Source organism: Sinocyclocheilus anshuiensis, unplaced genomic scaffold (genome assembly GCF_001515605.1).
Source record: "Sinocyclocheilus anshuiensis isolate Anshui unplaced genomic scaffold, SAMN03320099.WGS_v1.1 scaffold1142, whole genome shotgun sequence".
NCBI lineage: Eukaryota > Metazoa > Chordata > Actinopteri > Cypriniformes > Cyprinidae > Sinocyclocheilus > Sinocyclocheilus anshuiensis.
Genome location: NW_015536577.1, coordinates 898,889 through 917,955, shown reverse-complemented (window position 1 = coordinate 917,955; position 19,067 = coordinate 898,889). Strand labels below are relative to the sequence as shown.

Below are 19,067 nucleotides of genomic sequence, written 5' to 3'. Positions count from 1 at the left end.
TTGTAAAGTCTTTGTTTATCAGTTTTTTTCTTCTCTAATCAGAGGCACAGTGGACAAACTCTCTCGTACACGGTTCATCACAGAGTATAATGTCACCGTTGCTCCTAACCGTTTTACAGATGCGCTAAAAGCAGCATGGAAGAAGTATGGAAGAAATGAAAGCAAAAATAAGATTTTATATAGGCCCCGCTTTTTTATATATAGGTCTTGGCTTGATTATATAGGTTTTGGCTTGATTTTGATCGAAATGATGTTACACCTGTTTGTTCTTCGATTCTGCTTGAAGTATAACAGGGCATAATATTTCAAGTTAACACATACTGGAGTGAAGCAGCTTAGCTTTAGTTTATTACCCATACTTAGTTCTTAAAAAATCATGTTAAATCATGTATCAAATATGATCCATCAGGCATTTGAGAATCTCTCAGTCATCATTTTGTTTCACTGCATTATATGTTTTTGCCCTCCATAATAAGAACTACAGAGCTTTGATAATTTAAATCTCATATAATATTGAGAGATATAGTGATGACTGATATGTATATGATTTTATGTAAATAGTCTGCTATACTGTTATAAAGATCTCATTGACTTACATTACAAGCTATCAGCATTTCATCTTAAATTTAGGCCATTTAAATATCAGCAACTACACCAAAATGCATTTTTACCCCTCTTTGAATATAAGCTCCATATTCTCACTATATCACACTATATGAGCCATAAAAGCCTGATGTATAAAATATGATACTCAACAAAAACATTTTAAAAATATTTTGTCTAAAGGTTCAATAGACTATCATTTGATATGCCAGGCTTAAATATTTTACTATTTTCATTGTGCATTTGTGCATTTTCTTTCTGGTTATCCAGTTTGATTATTGTGTTGTTGATCATTGTGCAATTGTTGTTTTATTCAGCAGTGATTGTGTGTTTAGTAGCTGCTGTACCTGAAATGACGATGCATGTGTCTTTGGCTCGTCTCTTCATGGCTTTATAAGCAGCGTCTGCGACAGCATACAGGTGAGGTGGATTCTCATACAGTTCTCTTCCCCTGTAGTCCTCAATGACCTCCTTCCCATAGATATCCAACTGTCTGTACGGATTGACTGACACCACTACTTCTCCAATGAAAGTGTAGATACGGCCTTTCTCAAACCTGAAAACAGCAAACAATACTGTGAACGACGTCAAGTTCAACAGCAGAAACAGCTTTAACAATTAACTCATTGTTTTCATCATAGTGCTGGTTTGGTTTAGTTCCTGATAAATGAACAGACACAAAGAACAATTGATGGATGCATTGAGTATTACTGTAAGGTGTGGTGGGATTCAGTTAATCATAAATCATACTTAGAGGTTTAAGATGAAGTTACAGATAGGAGTACATCCTGAATTTGTGTCAACATTAATATAATAAAACACCACAAACAGCATCCCTTTTTACTCTATCAAATATCATAATACAATTGGAGATGAATTTAAAGGGGTCATATGATGCGATTTAAATTTTTCCTATTTAAAGTGAGTTTTTTGGGCAGTGTAGAGTAGCACTTGTTGTTTTGTCATTTCTCCGATCACAAATGCAGACATGGTTTTACGTTTATGCGGCAAAAGACAGTATAAGTCATTATAATCCATAATTATGTCCCCACTGGATGCAACAAATGCCTCGTTTATAATGGGTTTTCATGTTTTTGAATCACCGCTCCGGCCGGACAGGGCATGATCACAGTATGGTAAGGGGCGTAACATTTCCGTCACACGCTTGAGGTATTCGGCCAATCACAACGCACTGGATAGCTGGCCAATCACAGCACACCTTGCTTTTTCAGACCGATGAGCTTTGTAAAAATCGACGCGTTTCAGAAAGGCGGGGCATAGAGGAGAAACAATAATGTACAGTATGTGGAAAATAATGTGTTTTTTTAACCTTAAACCGCATAAACACATTTCATTACACCAAATACACAAAATAATGTTCTTTTTAGCAACATCATATGACCCCTTTAAATTTAAACAAGGGGAAACAAGTGTCATAACGACGTTCATTTAAGTATATGTGCCACAGTATGTTTCTCAATGTCACACGCTCGTATTCAGCAGGAAGTGATACGGGGCTGGGAAGTGAGAACAGGAAGTGCAGTGGGGCTCAAGATGACTCACTTTCTGAATTTCAATCAACATAAAATATAGTGTAATCTTGGTTAAACAAACATATCCACTAACACGCTATCTCTTCTTCCTGCTGTACAGCTAAAATACATAAGACATCTGTCCGAAGTTAAAATGCATTAGTCAATATAGCCGATACATTCTTTATAGTCTTTCAAAACAAGCACATTCACATTCATGTCTACACATAATTCATAATATTTAAGGATTGAATTTGTAAGATGCCTTCCCTCAGCATATTGTGAACTTAGTAGTGTTTTGATGTATGAATGTGCGGTACAGTCACATGAGGCCTGGTCATACATCAGCTGACAAAATGCACAGAATGGACAAGAAATTAATACATTTTTTCATGAGGTTTCAGAGGCATAAGAATCTGTGGCAGACAAAACAAGTGTGCAGTGAAACTTCAAACACTTTTTAACATCACACTCATAAAGAGTCTTGCGAAAAGGTCATCTGATTCACCCCGGTTTAACCGATGACATCACAGATGAGGGACTCGGGTGCAAATGCTGCCTGTTAAAGGAAAGGAGAACTAGAAACCTTTGATTTCATCATCGGAACTGCTAAGATTCGACTGGCTGGCTACGATCAGCTGTTGCAAGACATGATAAGATGTAAATTTTTGTCTCTTAAGCAGTTGATGTCAGCCACTTAAATTGATATTTCAGCTATGAGCGGGAAAGTCAAAAGTGAAATGACACATGGTTCCCCCTCCACTTTTTTCAGAAAATGTGTCATTTTCTTGTCACTTCATTTGTCTACCGAGAAGGGAGTGGTCAAAATCAAAAAGGCACTAAAGACATAAAGCGAGACTTTAAATTCTCACTTTTGAAAGTGAAACAGACTTCACAAGCAAGTTCTACAGATAAAAATGATTTTATCAAAGCTCTCAAATTGAGTTTAAGCTTAACTCAACATCAACACCAAGTATCCTCTTTGAAGGCCATATTCACTGCTGTCTTGTCAGGTCATTTGTAATAGTACATCATGTCCATTGAATCTTTTTACACACCACCACTTGTTGAAAACTGTTCTCTCTTACCTTAACCTCAAGTTCTCCATAAACTGCTCCATGGTCACCTCGTCTAGAAGCACAAAGTCTGACTTTCCGTACTCCAGGCCCTCCAGCTCCGCCATCCCTGCAGGAGTCTATCTGACGGATGAATGGATGGAGAGAAAAGTGGAAGGTGATGAGAAAGACACAGAGACCCAGCAGTGACTGCCGTCCTCTCGAAGCCGGTAGAGGAGACGAATGTGGAGTGGGTGTGGCCTACATCTCAGTCTTTGCATGATCCGAGGCTGTGCTGAGTGAAGTCAGTGATGACTGCGGTCTGCAGGCTCCAGCATGTCATCCTGTTCAAGAGAACCTCTGCATATAGATGTGCGTATTTTTGTACACATGTAGAAGGAACTATCTTTAAACAAGAGTATTTTGCATCTTGCTGAGCTACCACAGGCCCTGAAAGCAGCCACCCTCTGTCCTGCTAACTAAACCTTTTTTATTTTATTTATTTTTTGCTCAATCCTTCGTCATTCATAGCCTTCCCCATATTTGTAGAGTGCAAATGAACTATAAAGCCAAAACACAGTTTGGCTTTTTAAATGTACAATATTGTTTAGTCAAACTAAAATTGAGTATTTAATGAAATAAGCTACAAGTGATCATTATCTTATAAGAGGATGAATGGCATTTCCGAAAGCCCACCCTCTTCTTCTGGTCCTGCAAACATGGGGGAGTACGGATCATAGACTCCTGTCAAGAACGAGATCTTTCACATAGTCTGCCCACACACACTAATCTAGGATCTGTTTCATTCTTGCAAAACCTACTCACAACCATAAACAACAGTACCAAACAAGATACAGACATACAGGAAAGGACGCACAGCACACCATTTATGGAGAAATAAAAGGGGTGCCGGGAACAATTGTGATACCAATCAGCAGAGCTACTATCAGTTAAATACTATGGAACAATCCAAATGAACATGTTGTTTCTGGTCAATCACAGTATTGCAAATTGCATGCTATTAAATACATGTACAACTACACATTCTCTTCACTTAATGCGGTAGTTGATAATTGGCAACCAGAATATAAATGCATTTAAGTTTAAAGGTAAGACATCTGACGGCTGAAAGTTCAGGTCCATGACAAAACTTCATTTACTGCTCTAAAGCCATAAGGTTATGTCATTATGTCTGCTGATTCGAGACTATTCCACTTTTACACATTGAACGGGTATTGACAATAAAAAGAAAGGTTTAGGTAATGAGTAACGCCTTATTCAGTTTCTTGTAGAGAATGTTTGTGTGATTACAATATTTTGAAGAACATGGGAAATCAGAGAATGAGCTGATATGAGTCAGTAGTCGCTCTACTTTTATAACTAATGTACAACTAATACAAACTTCACATATAATTGAATACAGATTAACGTTCAATGCCTTTTGGTTACAATTACCACTTGTCCACATTACAGTAATGCATAAAATAATTCACATCCCTAAAAAGAATCATTCAAATAGCTAAAAATAATATTTTGTTAACACAACCAATGAATCATAATGACCACTGTGGAAATTCCTAAATAGCAAACCACAGGTAAATAAAAAAAAATTAGGGGAATTTTAGTATGACAGAAATCTGTATCTGATAGAAATACTCAAATAGACGTCATCAATTAATACAATGTTAAATCAAAAACGGCGTTTCATAAATCTACAGGAAAAACAAAAGCAGTCATTAGTGTATTTCTCACATTCTATAATTTTTAACACAAAAGCCTGGGTTCTTGTTTCATTTTTTCTAACAGGGAGGGGCTCAGCCCCTAAATCAACCACAGGGCCTGCCTCACTTCCTGTAGAATGCAGAAAAAGACACTTCCTCATCGAGTCTCCATGGTAATGACCGAGAGTCTTGACAGATCAGCAGTGCAGGAAAAGACTGAACATCGAGTTGAGTGCAAATACAGAAAAATATATCAGACAGGTGAACAACAGCTAAAATAAGTTATTTGGATATACTGATTTTCTTCGTCATATGAGACAAAAATTACAAAGCATTCACAGTGATTGTTGCAAATTGCTCAAGAGTGAGTACAAATGAAATAGATGTGTTTAGGCCAGGGGTGTCCAAACCTGGTCCTGGAGGGCCAGAGTTTAGCTCCAACCCTACACACCTGAACCAGCCCGGTTTAGGCAAATAGCATCGTCAGCATAGAGTCTCGTCCCTTTCTTAAAGTAGAGGTAATCACAAGGTGTCTGACCAATTTTATTTAAGTTCAGTGTTTTACAGTGGATGATAACTTGATGTGATCAGTCTGTGCCATAAGCTAAATTACTGATGTACTGGATTCAATCATTTTATTAAGCGTGACTTTGTGTTTTTAAAAAATTTATCAACAGAAGCTGAAAAAAGAGGAGGTATTATTTTAGGGAGTTTTTGTCTAGATGTCTGAACTTCTTTAGAGGGTGTCAAATCCTGCTGATCAGAACTTGATGCTTCTTGGTTTGCTCTGCTTTGATTTTTGTGTTGTAACCGAGAGGCGCTGTGTGCCCTGATACGTGGTATAGAGGATTTAGTGGGCTTGCGACCTCTTTCCTGTTGTACTTCTTGCTGCAACTGAGACTCCGTTCGGGAATGTGAGGCAGAGGAGCTACTAACAGTAGTAGTGTCCACAGCATCAGGACTTTGCCCTAAGTCTGTGTTCTCCTCTCTGGCCCTTGCTTTTGGTCTTGGCAAGGACCTGCTGCGTCGCAGATTGTTCTTTGTAAAGTGTCCTGGCGGAGCATTATCAACCTCCCGTCCAAGAAGCTTTTCCTTCGCGTCATAACTGTCTTTAGAGGACCCCACCACTTTAATAATGTCACTTTCCTGCCTAATTAAAACACTGTAGACCCTTTGGAATGAGTAAGCGTTCTGGAAAATGTGTCTCTGCTGACTGGAGTCAAGTTTTTTCAGGTCTATTTCATGCGTACATAGAGATGAGCTCATCTCGTGCATGAATTTAGACATTTTTTTAGCTGCTTCCTCACAGGCTCCTCCCAAGACTTTAACCTTAACAACCCCTGAATCATCTTCATGATTAATCTTAGTGTGGTAATCTGATTGTATTTTTTCAATAAACGATTCCTTAAAATGCATTACGTATTTAAACACATCTGGTTCCACATGAAAGGAATCCTCCGTTTTCTGTTTGGGAGATGAGAGATTCCGCTGCCGAATGCTCGTGCTGGAATCCTCATAGTTCCTGGTGGGACTGCTGAAGGAACTTTCTGCGCTTGAACTAACATCCAGTGGAGAGGCAGCCTGCATGAGTGCCTGCCTGTCTGGGGACTCTGGGGATCTTGAGTTTATTCCAGAAGATGGGTTTCTGCCCGCAGCATACACTGAGTGGCCATTGTTGTGACTGTGCCTCGATGTGGAATGAGATCTAGATTCATAGTCACTGGAGCCAGCTCTTAAGACAGAGTCAGACGAGTAGCCATTAGAGTATTGCGAAGGTGTTCTTCTTTGAGGGTGGATTTCTTGAGCCAGAAGATGCATGAGTTTGTGATGGATGCGTTTTAAGTTAAAAAAGGTTCCCTGCAAATGCAGCTGTCCAAGGCTGGTCTCTGACACCTGAAAGCCGTGGCTATGAAGAATGTCTCGGATCTTTCTCTGACTGGAGAACATCTTTACATTGAGGAATGCTTCAGCTGGCATGTCCAACTGAAAAAAAAAATAATAATAATATGAACATAAGCATGTTAAGGAAATATCTTTTTCATGCCTCACTTTTAGGCTGTTATTTATTTAGTTTGTGCAGTGCTGGTCCTATTTAATCACTATATGATTTCAACGTTACGGTAATATCTGGATTCAACATTTGAGGAATACTTAATGATTAATATGTATGTAATTACAGTTTCAGATTTGAACATCATGCAGTGCGTGTGGCGGGTAATGACATGTGCACTGACATATTAGTCTTGACAAAACAAAGCACTGAAGTAATTAATTTAAAATTAGAAATGCTCCATGATGAAATGTAACTTTCAGTTTGTGTCAATACACATCAGTAATCAAAACGTTCTGATACGTGTTTGAATGCAAAAGAAATAAACACATTCCTGTTCAGCCAGTTCTTGTGACCCCTATCAGTGCTTTAAAAACACTGCCCATTAATCTAAAATGTCAACATTTGGAGAATTATTACTGATTTATTTTCATTAGTTTACATAAGCTATGAGTAAACTATATTTATCTTGTTTAGGTTTGTTTGTATGTAAATCAAGCATCTGGAAAATCATCAGCTGTGTGTTATAGTTTTTCTGACGGCTAGATGGTGCCAGAGCATTACTTTCAGAAATCATTTCTTAGCAGTCAATCAAAATTTGGATTCAATTTAACATAATTGTTCTTACTGCCAGCTTAATGTGTTTTGTTTTTCAGCCTTCAGTCGTTTAGACTTGTTAATTGATTAATTATATTTTATTTCTTATAGTTTATAGTTATGTTTATATGCCTTGTGTAAATTATTCTTGTGTAAATATTTTTATCTTTTGATGTTTTATCTTCTGGGGCCCAGAGAAGATAAATATTCAAATTAAACAAGATGTTAGGAAAATGGCAATTATTAAAAATGTGCAGTGACTGGATTATGGGAGGAATGCTGCATACTAAAGTTGTAAATCACATAATTCTGTGTGATTCAGTGAGGTTAACCAATGAAATGTCTTACTTTAGGCTGATGCATCTTTTTAACATCCAGTGGGTAAAACTGACTATCCAGTTCCAAAACATGATTATGTTCCAAGACCCCTGGTACTAAGATATTGAATTAGAAAAAAAGCAATGTCAGTCATGCAATATGATGTTATAGTAAGATATACTTAAAGAACAACATATCAACGCATAGTATCATACCTTCTTCTTCTTCAAAAACAACATAAGCCTGGCCTTTGTTGGAGGTGGGATAAATCACTATTAAAACCTCTCCGCCATTGTTACTGGGCCTCAGAAAGTGCATGGTTAATTTGTCAATCATTTTATTACTGGAGTAGTTGTCTGGAAGTCCATTCACTTCAATAACCATTTCCTTCATGTCCATCTTAACACTAAAACAATAAATAGTGGGGGGGGGTTACAAATGATGTTATTATGTTATTACAACACAAATTGAAGTAACATGTTTTTTTTCTAGTCTTCCTTGAGCCAGTATGTCTGTCAACCACTGTCATTATGCCTAAAGCTCACAGATATCTCACAAGAAAAAAATGTTTGGCTGAATGACACTGTCTACACCTAGAGGACTATGGAGAAATGTTGAAAAGGGGCTTAAATGCTATGCCTGAATGCGAAAGCCACACCTCCTCATCATCATATCGGGTGAAAGAACAAGGAAACAAAAAAAAAAAAAATGAATAAACAAGAATAGATGAAAACAGACAAAATATGAATACACAAATACATGTAAAAAAAATGAATTAATGCATTTGTACAGACATAAAAAAGTAAATAAATAAATAAATAAAAAATACATTTATTACAAAAGGCCATTCGTTCATTTACTTATTTAATTTAATATATTCCAATTTTGGGTCTATATTCTTCTATAATGCAAGCAAAGAAGCCAGAACGAACAAAACTATAAATGCAAGGGCGAGACTGTAGACGGCTTAAGCGGTTAAGAATCGGTTAGGTCGTTGCCCAAAATGTGTGTAAATCGCAAAATACAGTTTCTGATGACTAAAACAGACAGTTGCTGGACATCTTTGAAGCTTTCTCAGTGGAGCACCAAACACAGAAAACTTGCTTTACAACTGGCGTTCCACCATAACGCCAGGAACAGGAATGCAATGTAATTTAACGATAAATGTACAGCGATTGTTGAGGAATTTTACGCGTAGAAATGTATAAAAACGTACCTGTTGAAGAGTATATAAATGCGTTCGCCAGGGTGAGATACTGCAGCTAACAGACTCGACAGTCCTTCGTTCTTTAGTGAAAGTGAAACTGCGCAGTGCTCCACGGAAACAAGGGGGCGTGTCGGCGTGCACTTGAAGACAATATTGAGTATCTCCCTTAAATGATCTATAATAGCCTACTTACATATGCAGAACATAGGCCTACATAAAATAAAAACACATGGGAAAATCACGGTAAGACCACAATTTAGAAAATACAATCAACCAGCATCAACAGTATAGGCCTACAACAAAAGAATAGCTATTTAAAATATTTTTATATCCAAAGCTATTTACAAATGAGTAACACCACAAGCATTTAATCACATCACAACCATGTTGTAAGTTCTCTCTGTTTGCTATGTTTTAAATGTTACATGCAATCCTGAAATTCACTGTCAGTTTGTTTTGTAATCAGCTTTTTCTAGTTAAGTTCAGCCAGCATTTAGTTTGTCTAACAACCTCTAAGGTGGCTTTTTACAGGGTTATAAAAATCTGTGGCTGGACATTCACCAGTCACAGGAGAGGATTACTGGGTAGCCACAGTCTTATTGTATGTATTAAATACTCCTCCCTTAAATGACTCAAAAGTGTAATTGGGAATCGTAAGGAAAGTCTAATGATGACTGAAGGTATCTATTTAGAGATAAAGCAATAATAATGATTTATTGTTATAAATGCTGTGGAGAAAGCTGTTACCTTTTCACAGAGCATACAGGCATTCCTCCATGTATTTACTTAGTATTACTGTTAATGCTTAAATAAATGAAACAATATTTTAAAAACTTGCTTGTCACGTCTGTAATATCCGGAGGCATTTTAATGTTGCAGCCAATGACAAAGTAACCATAAACATCTCTAGTCAGGTCAAAGAACAACACTGAGATCAAAGTTGATTCTGACACAACAACATTCATTGACTTTTAAGAACTTTCAGCTGCACTGAAGAATCTAAGACCAGTTAATCACTAATTCCTTTTACAGCTGCATCTGAAGTAATGTGTGTAGTTTCCTCTGAAACATCAGATAGAAGTAACCAGATACAGTGATTAAAAGGCGTTTTTTCCCTCCTCACCTTTCCAGAAGACGCAATATTTTTGTACTGTATAATTTTAGCATGACACCATGGCCACCAGAAAAATTCTCTCAGCAGAAACTGATTCGAAGAGAGTGAAAAGGTGAGAGAACAAGAGTTGTTCCTTCTTTTTTTTTTTAAAGTAATAAACGGATTGACTCACCATGAAATAAATATCAGCTGCATATCATGTAATTATGTAATACATTCAGCTTTGAATTATGATTCAGGTTGGGATTTTTTCTGAATATTGTCAACCTATCCTGTTTTGTGCTTCTACCTTTGAACTGTAAGAATACTCCTTAAGACAAAAGAGGGAGGTTTGGGTGGAAGGAAGTGATTTAGTGAAACCGTGTTTGTGTTTAGTCTGATTCAGAATGAATCTCCTGAACGTAGACATGTGTCTCTGAAGAGTACTGCTTCAATGTGTGACCCACCTATGTTGAGTGAGAAAGACTCTCTTGTTGATGTAAGGTGAGGACAGTTTAGAGGATTAAATAAGTTAAGACTTAATCACACACATATATATATATATATATATATATATATATATATGATAATATAAATGAAATAAATATGCACTGAACAGCATATTTTGTATACTAATATTAAGTTAAAATGATTATTCAGGTTTGAATTTGATATAAATAGTGACATCATAAACTGTTTCATCCTTTATACTGACTTTAAAGATTTAGTGACAAACCATGAAACCATGTTGTATTATTCTGACTCAGAGAGAATGTCCTGAACCGAGCTGTTTGTCTATGAAGAGTGAAGCATCAATGGGTGACCCACCTGAAATAAACGAAACAGACTCTCTGGCTGATGTAAGGTGAAGTTGAGGATTACATCCATAAATCAGATTTTATCACTAGAGCTGGAGGAGTGTGATTTCTTTTTTTTTTTTAAGTAATAAACGGATTGACTCACCATGAAATAAATATCAGCTGCATATCATGTAATTATGTAATACATTCAGCTTTGAATTATGATTCAGGTTGGGATTTTTTCTGAATATTGTCAACCTATCCTGTTTTGTGCTTCTACCTTTGAACTGTAAGAATACTCCTTAAGACAAAAGAGGGAGGTTTGGGTGGAAGGAAGTGATTTAGTGAAACCGTGTTTGTGTTTAGTCTGATTCAGAATGAATCTCCTGAACGTAGACATGTGTCTCTGAAGAGTACTGCTTCAATGTGTGACCCACCTATGTTGAGTGAGAAAGACTCTCTTGTTGATGTAAGGTGAGGACAGTTTAGAGGATTAAATAAGTTAAGACTTAATCACACACATATAAGAGTGAAGCATCAATGGGTGACCCACCTGAAATAAACGAAACAGACTCTCTGGCTGATGTAAGGTGAGTACAGTTGAGGATTACATCCATAAATCAGATTTTATCACTAGAGCTGGAGGAGTGTGACAGTGGTAGGTTCCCATCTGGTGCTGGTTGTGTCAGATTCACATGCACATTTAGCAGAAGTGTAATGCCTACTAAAGTGCAAGCATAAGTGTCATGCGTAAAGTTTATCCAACATTTGAGGCTAGTGGATTTTGAATGTAACTTCCATCCATCCATCCACCCTTACACATTTACACTCACACTTATGGACAAATTTAGTGTCCATATACACTGCCTGGCTTTTAAATAAGCAAATACCAAAGAGTTTAGAATTGAATAATTATTGCAGTGCTCAACATGTTGTTTCTGGCATATTATGTGTTTGGCAACATTTTTTATTAACCCTAACCCTAACAACCATGTTGGAAGACAAGCCCATGCATAATCCCAGGATGACAATACCAGGCTCAGTTTGTGAAAAAAGTGGTTCAGTGAGCATGAGGAATCATTTTCCTGTAGGAATTGGCCACCACAGAGTCCTGAGCTTAACCCTATTGAAAGTCTTTGGGATGTGCTGGAGTCGCTTTACAGAGTTGGTTCAACTCTCCCATTGTCAATACAAGATCTCGGCCAAAACTGAATGCAACTCTGAATGCAGACTGACTGGGAACGCGAGCCTCGAACGATTTAATCGCACATTAAAAACCATGATTAAAGGGTTACTCCACCCCAAAATGAAAATTTTGTTATTAATCACTTCCCCCCATGTCGTTCCAAACCCGTAAAAGCTTTGTTCGTCTTCGGAACACAATTTAAAATATTTTGGATGAAAACCAGGAGGCTTGTGACTGTCCCATTGACTGCCAAGTAAATAACACTGTCAAGGCCCACAAAAGTATGAAAGACATCATCAAAATAGTAAATCTGCCATCAGTGGTTCAATCTGAATTTCATGAAGCGACGATAATACTTTTTGTATGCAAAGGAAATAAAAATAACGACTTTATTCAACAATTCGTCTCTTCCGCGTCACCGTAGCGCCATTTTGGAGAGTATCCACTGAACGCAAACAGCGTATATTGTTCTGTGTCAGCCGCACCACACGGATATGATGTTTTCGTTCAAATCAAAGCGTAAAGAAACATAGAAAACGTATCCTTTTTAGTGCGGCTGACACTGAATTTGGCCAGCGGTTATGAAAACATGAATGATCATTTCTTTTAATGCGGTGCGCTGTCGCCGTTTCTACAGTCATGGCCAAAAGTTTTGGCAGTGACATAAATGTTGTGCTTTACAAAGTTTGCTGCTTCAGTATTTCTATGGTATACTGAAAAACAACGATAAGCATATCACAAGTTTTAAAGTTTTTTTTGGCAAAAAAATGTAATGAGTCAATATTTACAGTGTTGACCCTTGTTCTTCCTAACCTCTGCAATTCACTCTGTTGTGTTTTGCAAAGTTTGCTGCTTCAGTATTTGTAGATTATTTTTCCACATGTTTTTATGGTATACTGAAAAACAATGATAAGCATATCATAAGTTTTAATGGCTTTTATTGGCAAAAAAAATATAATGAGTATTTTATAATGAATAATTACAGTGTTGACCCTTGTTCTTCATAACCTCTGGAATTCGCCAAATCCTGACTGATAGCGATTCATTCTTGCTTTATTAGTCCTCGGAGTTGATCTCAATTTGTGGGCTTCTGCTTGTCCACTCACCTTTTGAGGACTGACCACAGGTTCTCTATGGGATTGAGATCCGGGGAGTTACCTGACCACGGATCCAAAATTTTAATGTAATCATCTTCGAGCCACTTCTTTATCCCTCTTGCTTTGTGACATGGTGCTCCATCATGCTGGAAAATGCACGGATCATCACCAAATTGCTCATGGATCGTTGGAAGAAGTCGCTCTTGCAGGACGTTTTGATACCATTCTTTATTCATGGCAGTGTTTTTGGGCAGAATTTTGAGAGAGCAACCCCACACATGGATGGTCTCAGGATGCTTCACTGTTGGCACAACACAGGACTCATGGTAGCGTTCACCTTTTCTTCTCCAAACAATCGATTTTCCAGATGTCCCAGCAGTCGGAAGGGAGCGTCATCAAAGAAAATAACTTTGCACCAGTCTTCTGCTGCCCAATCCTTGTACTCCCTGCAGAGTTTCAGTCTGTCCTTGACTTTTTCTTGGAGAGAAGTGGCTTCTTTGCTGCCCTTCTTAACACCCGGCCATTGTCCAAAAGTCTTGGCCTCACTGTGCGTGCAGATGCTCTCACACCAACCTGCTGCCATTCCTGAGCTAGCTCTGCACTGGTGGTGACATGATTCCGTAGCTGACTCCTCAGAGGAGACGTCCTGGTGCTTGCTGGACACTCTGGGACGTTCTGAAGACTTCTTCACTGCAGTCGAACCTCTCTCCTTGAAGTTCTTGATGATCCGGTAAATGGTTCTTTCAGGTGCAATATTCTTTGTAGCAATTTCCTTGCATGTGAGGCCATTTTGATGCAAAGCGATGATGGCTGCATGTGTTTCTTTGGAGGTAACCATTGCTAACAAGAACACAATGATTGGAAGTGCCTTCTCCCTCCTTCTATAGCTATCAGTCTGCTTTTACAATCTAATTAGTATGATAGTGATTAACCTGACTAGTAATTATTCACACTTTCACATGTGCTGCTGATATGATTAGTCAATTAATGTTAGCTGGTCATTTTGTCAGGATCAAAAAACAGTGAAATTTGTTTTTTTTTGAGAAAAGTAAATTTTTTGGCCAATGAAGCTTTTAGCAATTATTTAAAATGCATCTGATCACTCTACACATACCTAAAATACATATTTTACACCGTTATGCAGATCATAAACACAGCTAAAAGGCTTGCCATCCTTCACAAAACTTAACATTTACCAGTTTTATCATGGGCAGAATGCAAAATGTTTTAATACAAGCATTTCAGTCTAATGTAATTAATGCAGTATTTCACCTTTAACCCGCGGGAGAAAATCAACCCTCCGCAACAGGTTAAAATCACCTCAATTCCGTGCAAAAAATGTGGATTTGGCAACCCTGCATCCAACACGAGCGGCATACAAAGTGATTTAAATACTCCGCATATTGATAGCGGAAGTATGCTCCCTGATGCGTGAAAATTATATCCAATATTAGAATGTTCGTGGGAGCAGGCCAGAAATTGAGCGGGATTAAGAAAACAGCGTGCAGGGCTTTAATACAAAAATGCACACAATGAATGGCGACTGAATCCAGGGGCGTAAATTTTGTTGGGGGAGACAATAAACATAAAATTTCTCAAGAGCAATTTTTGAAGGGGACACAAATAAAACAGCTAAAATTGTACTTGTAAGGATATGTATACACAGAGGAAAGCCTTACTACTATTAGTGCAGCAGGGAGACCATGCCAAATTAGACAACTTCAAGCTGTTGTGGTCACGCCGTGAAAGCACTTGTGTCCGTTGTAGACATTACTATCCATCGCAGTGTTGCCAAGTCCCCGGTTTTACCGTAGAATTGGGCTACTTTATCACTGTTGCTGCAAGTTGTTTTTCATGTCCGCGGGCTGAAGTGACCCCAATAACGTGTATTTTAGGCCCCGGAACTACATTTTTTTTACCGGGGGAACCCTCCCCCAAAACGCTGTTTGTTTGGGCTAGTTTTGAGTAGCAATTGGGCGGGTTTTGTTTTGAAAACCTGGCAACCCTTTCCGTCAAGCAGGTAACGTTATTATTGCTAACATAGCATACTCATCGAAAAATACATTGGTATTATGTATTAAAGAGAAAATAATCACTTCATCCGATGTTCAAGTGAATAAAATAGCCTTGACAGTCTAACTTACTGGAGTTCCACAACTATTGACTTCTCTCTCACCGGACTTGTGCGTGTGTAGCCTAGGTGATGTAAAAGAGGAAAGCAGGCATTTGGACCAAAGCACTGTGAGGCAAGGGAGGGGGAGACTCAAAATGTTTCTAAACTTATAACGCATTTTTGCCCCGTTTGTGTTGTTTTACTACTTACACAGTTATTTAACGTATAAAACATTGTTATTTACTATACAGAATCGGAATCGATATAATTCAAACGATAGCCAAACCTCATAGCAAACATACCAACATACCAAACATTGCCAAACATACAACATGCAAAAAAAAAAATAATTAAAAAAATAAATCACTGCAATAATGATTCAGTTTTAAAATCTTAAGTTTTGTATTAATTATTATTATTATTATTTTTATTTTATTATTTTATTTTATTTTTGTATACATATGAATTGCAAGTATACTGCAAAGTAGAATTGAATACAGCGATCGTACATAAAGTTATGTATTAATATAAGTTACAATAATTATTCAGGTTAGAATTTTATCTAAAAAAAACGTAATTATGGCCTGTTTTTCCCCTTTACCTGTAGAACTGGTGATGTAAAAGAGGAAAGCAGGCATTTGGACCAAAGCACTGTGAGGCAAGGGAGGGGGAGACTCAAAATGTTTCTAAACTTATAACGCATTTTTGCCCCGTTTGTGTTGTTTTACTACTTACACAGTTATTTAAAGTATAAAACATTGTTATTTACAATACAGAATCGGAATCGATATAATTCAAACGATACCCAAACCTCATAGCAAACATACCAACATACCAAACATTGCCAAACATACAACATGCAAAAAAAAAAATAATTAAAAAAATAAATCACTGCAATAATGATTCAGTTTTAAAATCTTAAGTTTTGTATTAATTATTATTATTATTATTTTTATTTTATTATTTTATTTTATTTTTGTATACATATGAATTGCAAGTATACTGCAAAGTAGAATTGAATACAGCGATCGTACATAAAGTTATGTATTAATATAAGTTACAATAATTATTCAGGTTAGAATTTTATCTAAAAAAAACGTAATTATGGCCTGTTTTTCCCCTTTACCTGTAGAACTTGTAAAGAACATTTTTAAACTGTGTATGTGTGTTAGTCTGATTCAGGGAAGACCTCCTGAACCCAGCTGTTTGTCTATGAAGAGTGACGCATCAATGGGCGACCCACCTGAAATAAATGAGACAGACTCTCCTGTTGATCTGAGGTGAGGACAGTTTAGAGCAGGGTGGTCCAATCCTGCTCCTAGGGGTCCGCCTTCCTGTAGAAGTTAGCTTCACCCCTAATAGCATTGCAGTAGTTCAAAGAGTTGAGCATGGTGCTAGCAACGCTAGCATTATTCCCAGGGATTCCCAGGGAATACATTAACTGATAAAATGTATTTCTAGAATGCAATGTAAAGCACTTTGGATAAAATTGTCTGCCAAATGTGTATATGTAATTATTTAATACACCTGAACCAACTGATTAAGGACCTTACAATTTCTTGAAACATCCAGGAAGGTTGGAGTTCCCTTCCAGGAGCAGGATTTGACACCCCGAATTAGATGATTAAGTAGGTTCGTGGTTGTGTTATAACAACTAAATGATCAAATATTTCCATTTATTTACCCTAAATACAAATATGGTTGTTCTTAAACTTATGTTGTTGAACTTATTTCAACAACCAACAGAAACCAACAGGATGAATCACTGTCAGAATTAAACTCCACTGGACAGAAGCAGTTGGACTCGATTTTTAAGGTTGGAGTGTTTTTCTGTATATGTCTCTCTATCTATCTGTTCTAATATCATAGAACAGTGGTTTTCAACCACGTTACTATAGCCCCCCAACACTGCACATTTTGCATGTCTCTTTTGTCTGACACACCCATTTCAGGTTTTGGAGTCTCTACTAATGAGCTGATGACCTGAAGCAGGTGTGTTTGATTAAGGAGATATGTCAAATGTGCAGTGTTGGGGGTCTCCAAGAACAGGGTTGAGAACCACTGACCTAGAACACTAATCTGTTCAGGGGTGTCCAATCCTGCTCCTGGATGGCCACTGTCCTGCAGAGTTCAGCTCCAACCCAAATTAAACACATCTGAACCAGCTAATCAAGGTTTTACTAGGCATACTAGAAACTTCCAGGCAGGTGTGTTGAGGCAAGTTGGAGCTAAACTCTGCAGGACACCGGCCCTCCAGGACCGAGTTTGGACACCCCTGAATCCGTTTATTGTGTATTCATTGTCCTCTGTATCCTGCTGCCTTTTGTAAATTTCTAGAAAGCAAAATGAGCTTCCGTATGGACAGAGCTATCCATGATACTGATTTTTTTTCTCTGAAAGTTTTAATTTGTTAAACCCTGGCTTATTTGAGGCTGCTTATTTGTCAGCTGTGGTATCGATTTAATGTTGATACTGAGGTATTAGATTCTGGTATTGTACTGAAGCCAAAATTGTGGTATCGAGCCATACCTGCAAGGTAGGTATGTTCCATCGGGTCTTTAGAGTACTACACTGCTCTTTAGTTCAGTAAATCCTGTTTTTTTCATAGTGGATGGAGATGAAAAAAAAAGTAACGTGATATGTGGCCAAGTATGGTGTCCCATACTCAGATTTTTTGCTCTGCATTTAACCCATCCAAGTGCACACACAGTAGTGAACCCACAGCCAGAGCAGTGGGCAGCCATGTTTGCTGCGGCACCAGGGGAGCAATCGGGGATTTTGCCCTTGAGCCTTGCTCAAGGGCACATTAGTTGTGGTATTGAGGGTGAAAGAGAGCGCTGTTCACTCACTCCTCCGACCTACAATTCCTACCGGTACTAAAACTTGAACCCATCATCTTCGGGTTACAAGTCCGACTCTCTAACCATTAGACCATGACTACCCTTAAAAAGCAACAACCAAAAAGCAAAGCATATGCGTCCAGAGGCCCAGGTACTTATTTAAACTAGCATTGGGACACTTTGGATTGTTGGGTTCAGTAAAGATGCAAAGATGTAATTGTAAATTCTGCTGTTTGAGGCTTTACAGAAGTTTTCTATGATTTACGATTCAGGAGGTTTGTTTGAATGCTCTCTGTCAACACCAATTTCAGGAGCTTGAACACAAAATAATCTTTCTGACAAAGAAAGAGCTGAAGAGGATCAAAGGAGTTCTGAGCCCAGATTACTCCGCATGCTCTGAGAGAGAGGAGAAGGAGGAGGTGGATGAAGGTGAAAGCAGAGTCAGACAGGGGCTTCTGCAGATCACCCTGAATGTCCTGAGGAGGATGAACAAGACAAACCTTGTTAACATACTACAGACCAGTAAGAGCTCTGAGTCATATTACCATGACGTAAACATACAAATCATTTGCGAGATTTTAGGATTTAAAGGGGTCCTATTATGCTTTTTCACGTTTTTAATTTTAGTCAGTGTGTAGTGTGTATGTTTGGGCATTAAAAAGATCTAGAAAGTTACAAATCTCAAAGTCCACTCCAAAGGGAGATATTTAGTTTTTTAAAAATCCATTTTCAAGAACTACAATGAACGGCTCGTTTTGACTACAACGTTTGTTTTCTGGGCTTTGTGATATCAAAAAGCGGCTCATTAGAATATCATTACAAATAATTCCCGCCTACAGAAATTCGAATGGTTGC

General features: G+C 37.8%; 2 protein-coding genes and 1 pseudogene across 2 annotated transcripts in view; 1 reads left to right on the top strand and 2 right to left on the bottom strand.

The window, feature by feature from the left end:
- The window catches only part of LOC107702514 (unconventional myosin-Ig-like), a 56,393-nt gene extending 53,075 nt beyond the window's left edge, over positions 1-3,318 (bottom strand). Inside the window, exons 1-2 of the mRNA XM_016504858.1 lie at positions 3,224-3,318; positions 951-1,159 (exon numbers count right to left, since the gene is read on the bottom strand). Coding sequence (XP_016360344.1) covers positions 951-1,159; positions 3,224-3,318 — 304 coding nt within the window. The remainder of the gene's footprint in view (positions 1-950; positions 1,160-3,223) is intronic.
- Positions 3,319-4,892: 1,574 nt separating this feature from the next.
- LOC107702523 (uncharacterized) lies at positions 4,893-9,155 on the bottom strand. Its single transcript, XM_016504871.1, has 4 exons — positions 9,093-9,155; positions 8,092-8,282; positions 7,907-7,992; positions 4,893-6,894 (listed from the first exon to the last, which is right to left on the bottom strand). The coding sequence occupies exons 2-4, from the start codon at positions 8,273-8,275 to the stop codon at positions 5,542-5,544; spliced, it is 1,623 nt and encodes a 540-aa protein (XP_016360357.1). The 5' UTR covers positions 8,276-8,282; positions 9,093-9,155; the 3' UTR covers positions 4,893-5,541.
- Positions 9,156-11,516: 2,361 nt separating this feature from the next.
- The window catches only part of LOC107702628 (NACHT, LRR and PYD domains-containing protein 12-like), an 18,615-nt pseudogene continuing 11,064 nt past the window's right edge, over positions 11,517-19,067 (top strand).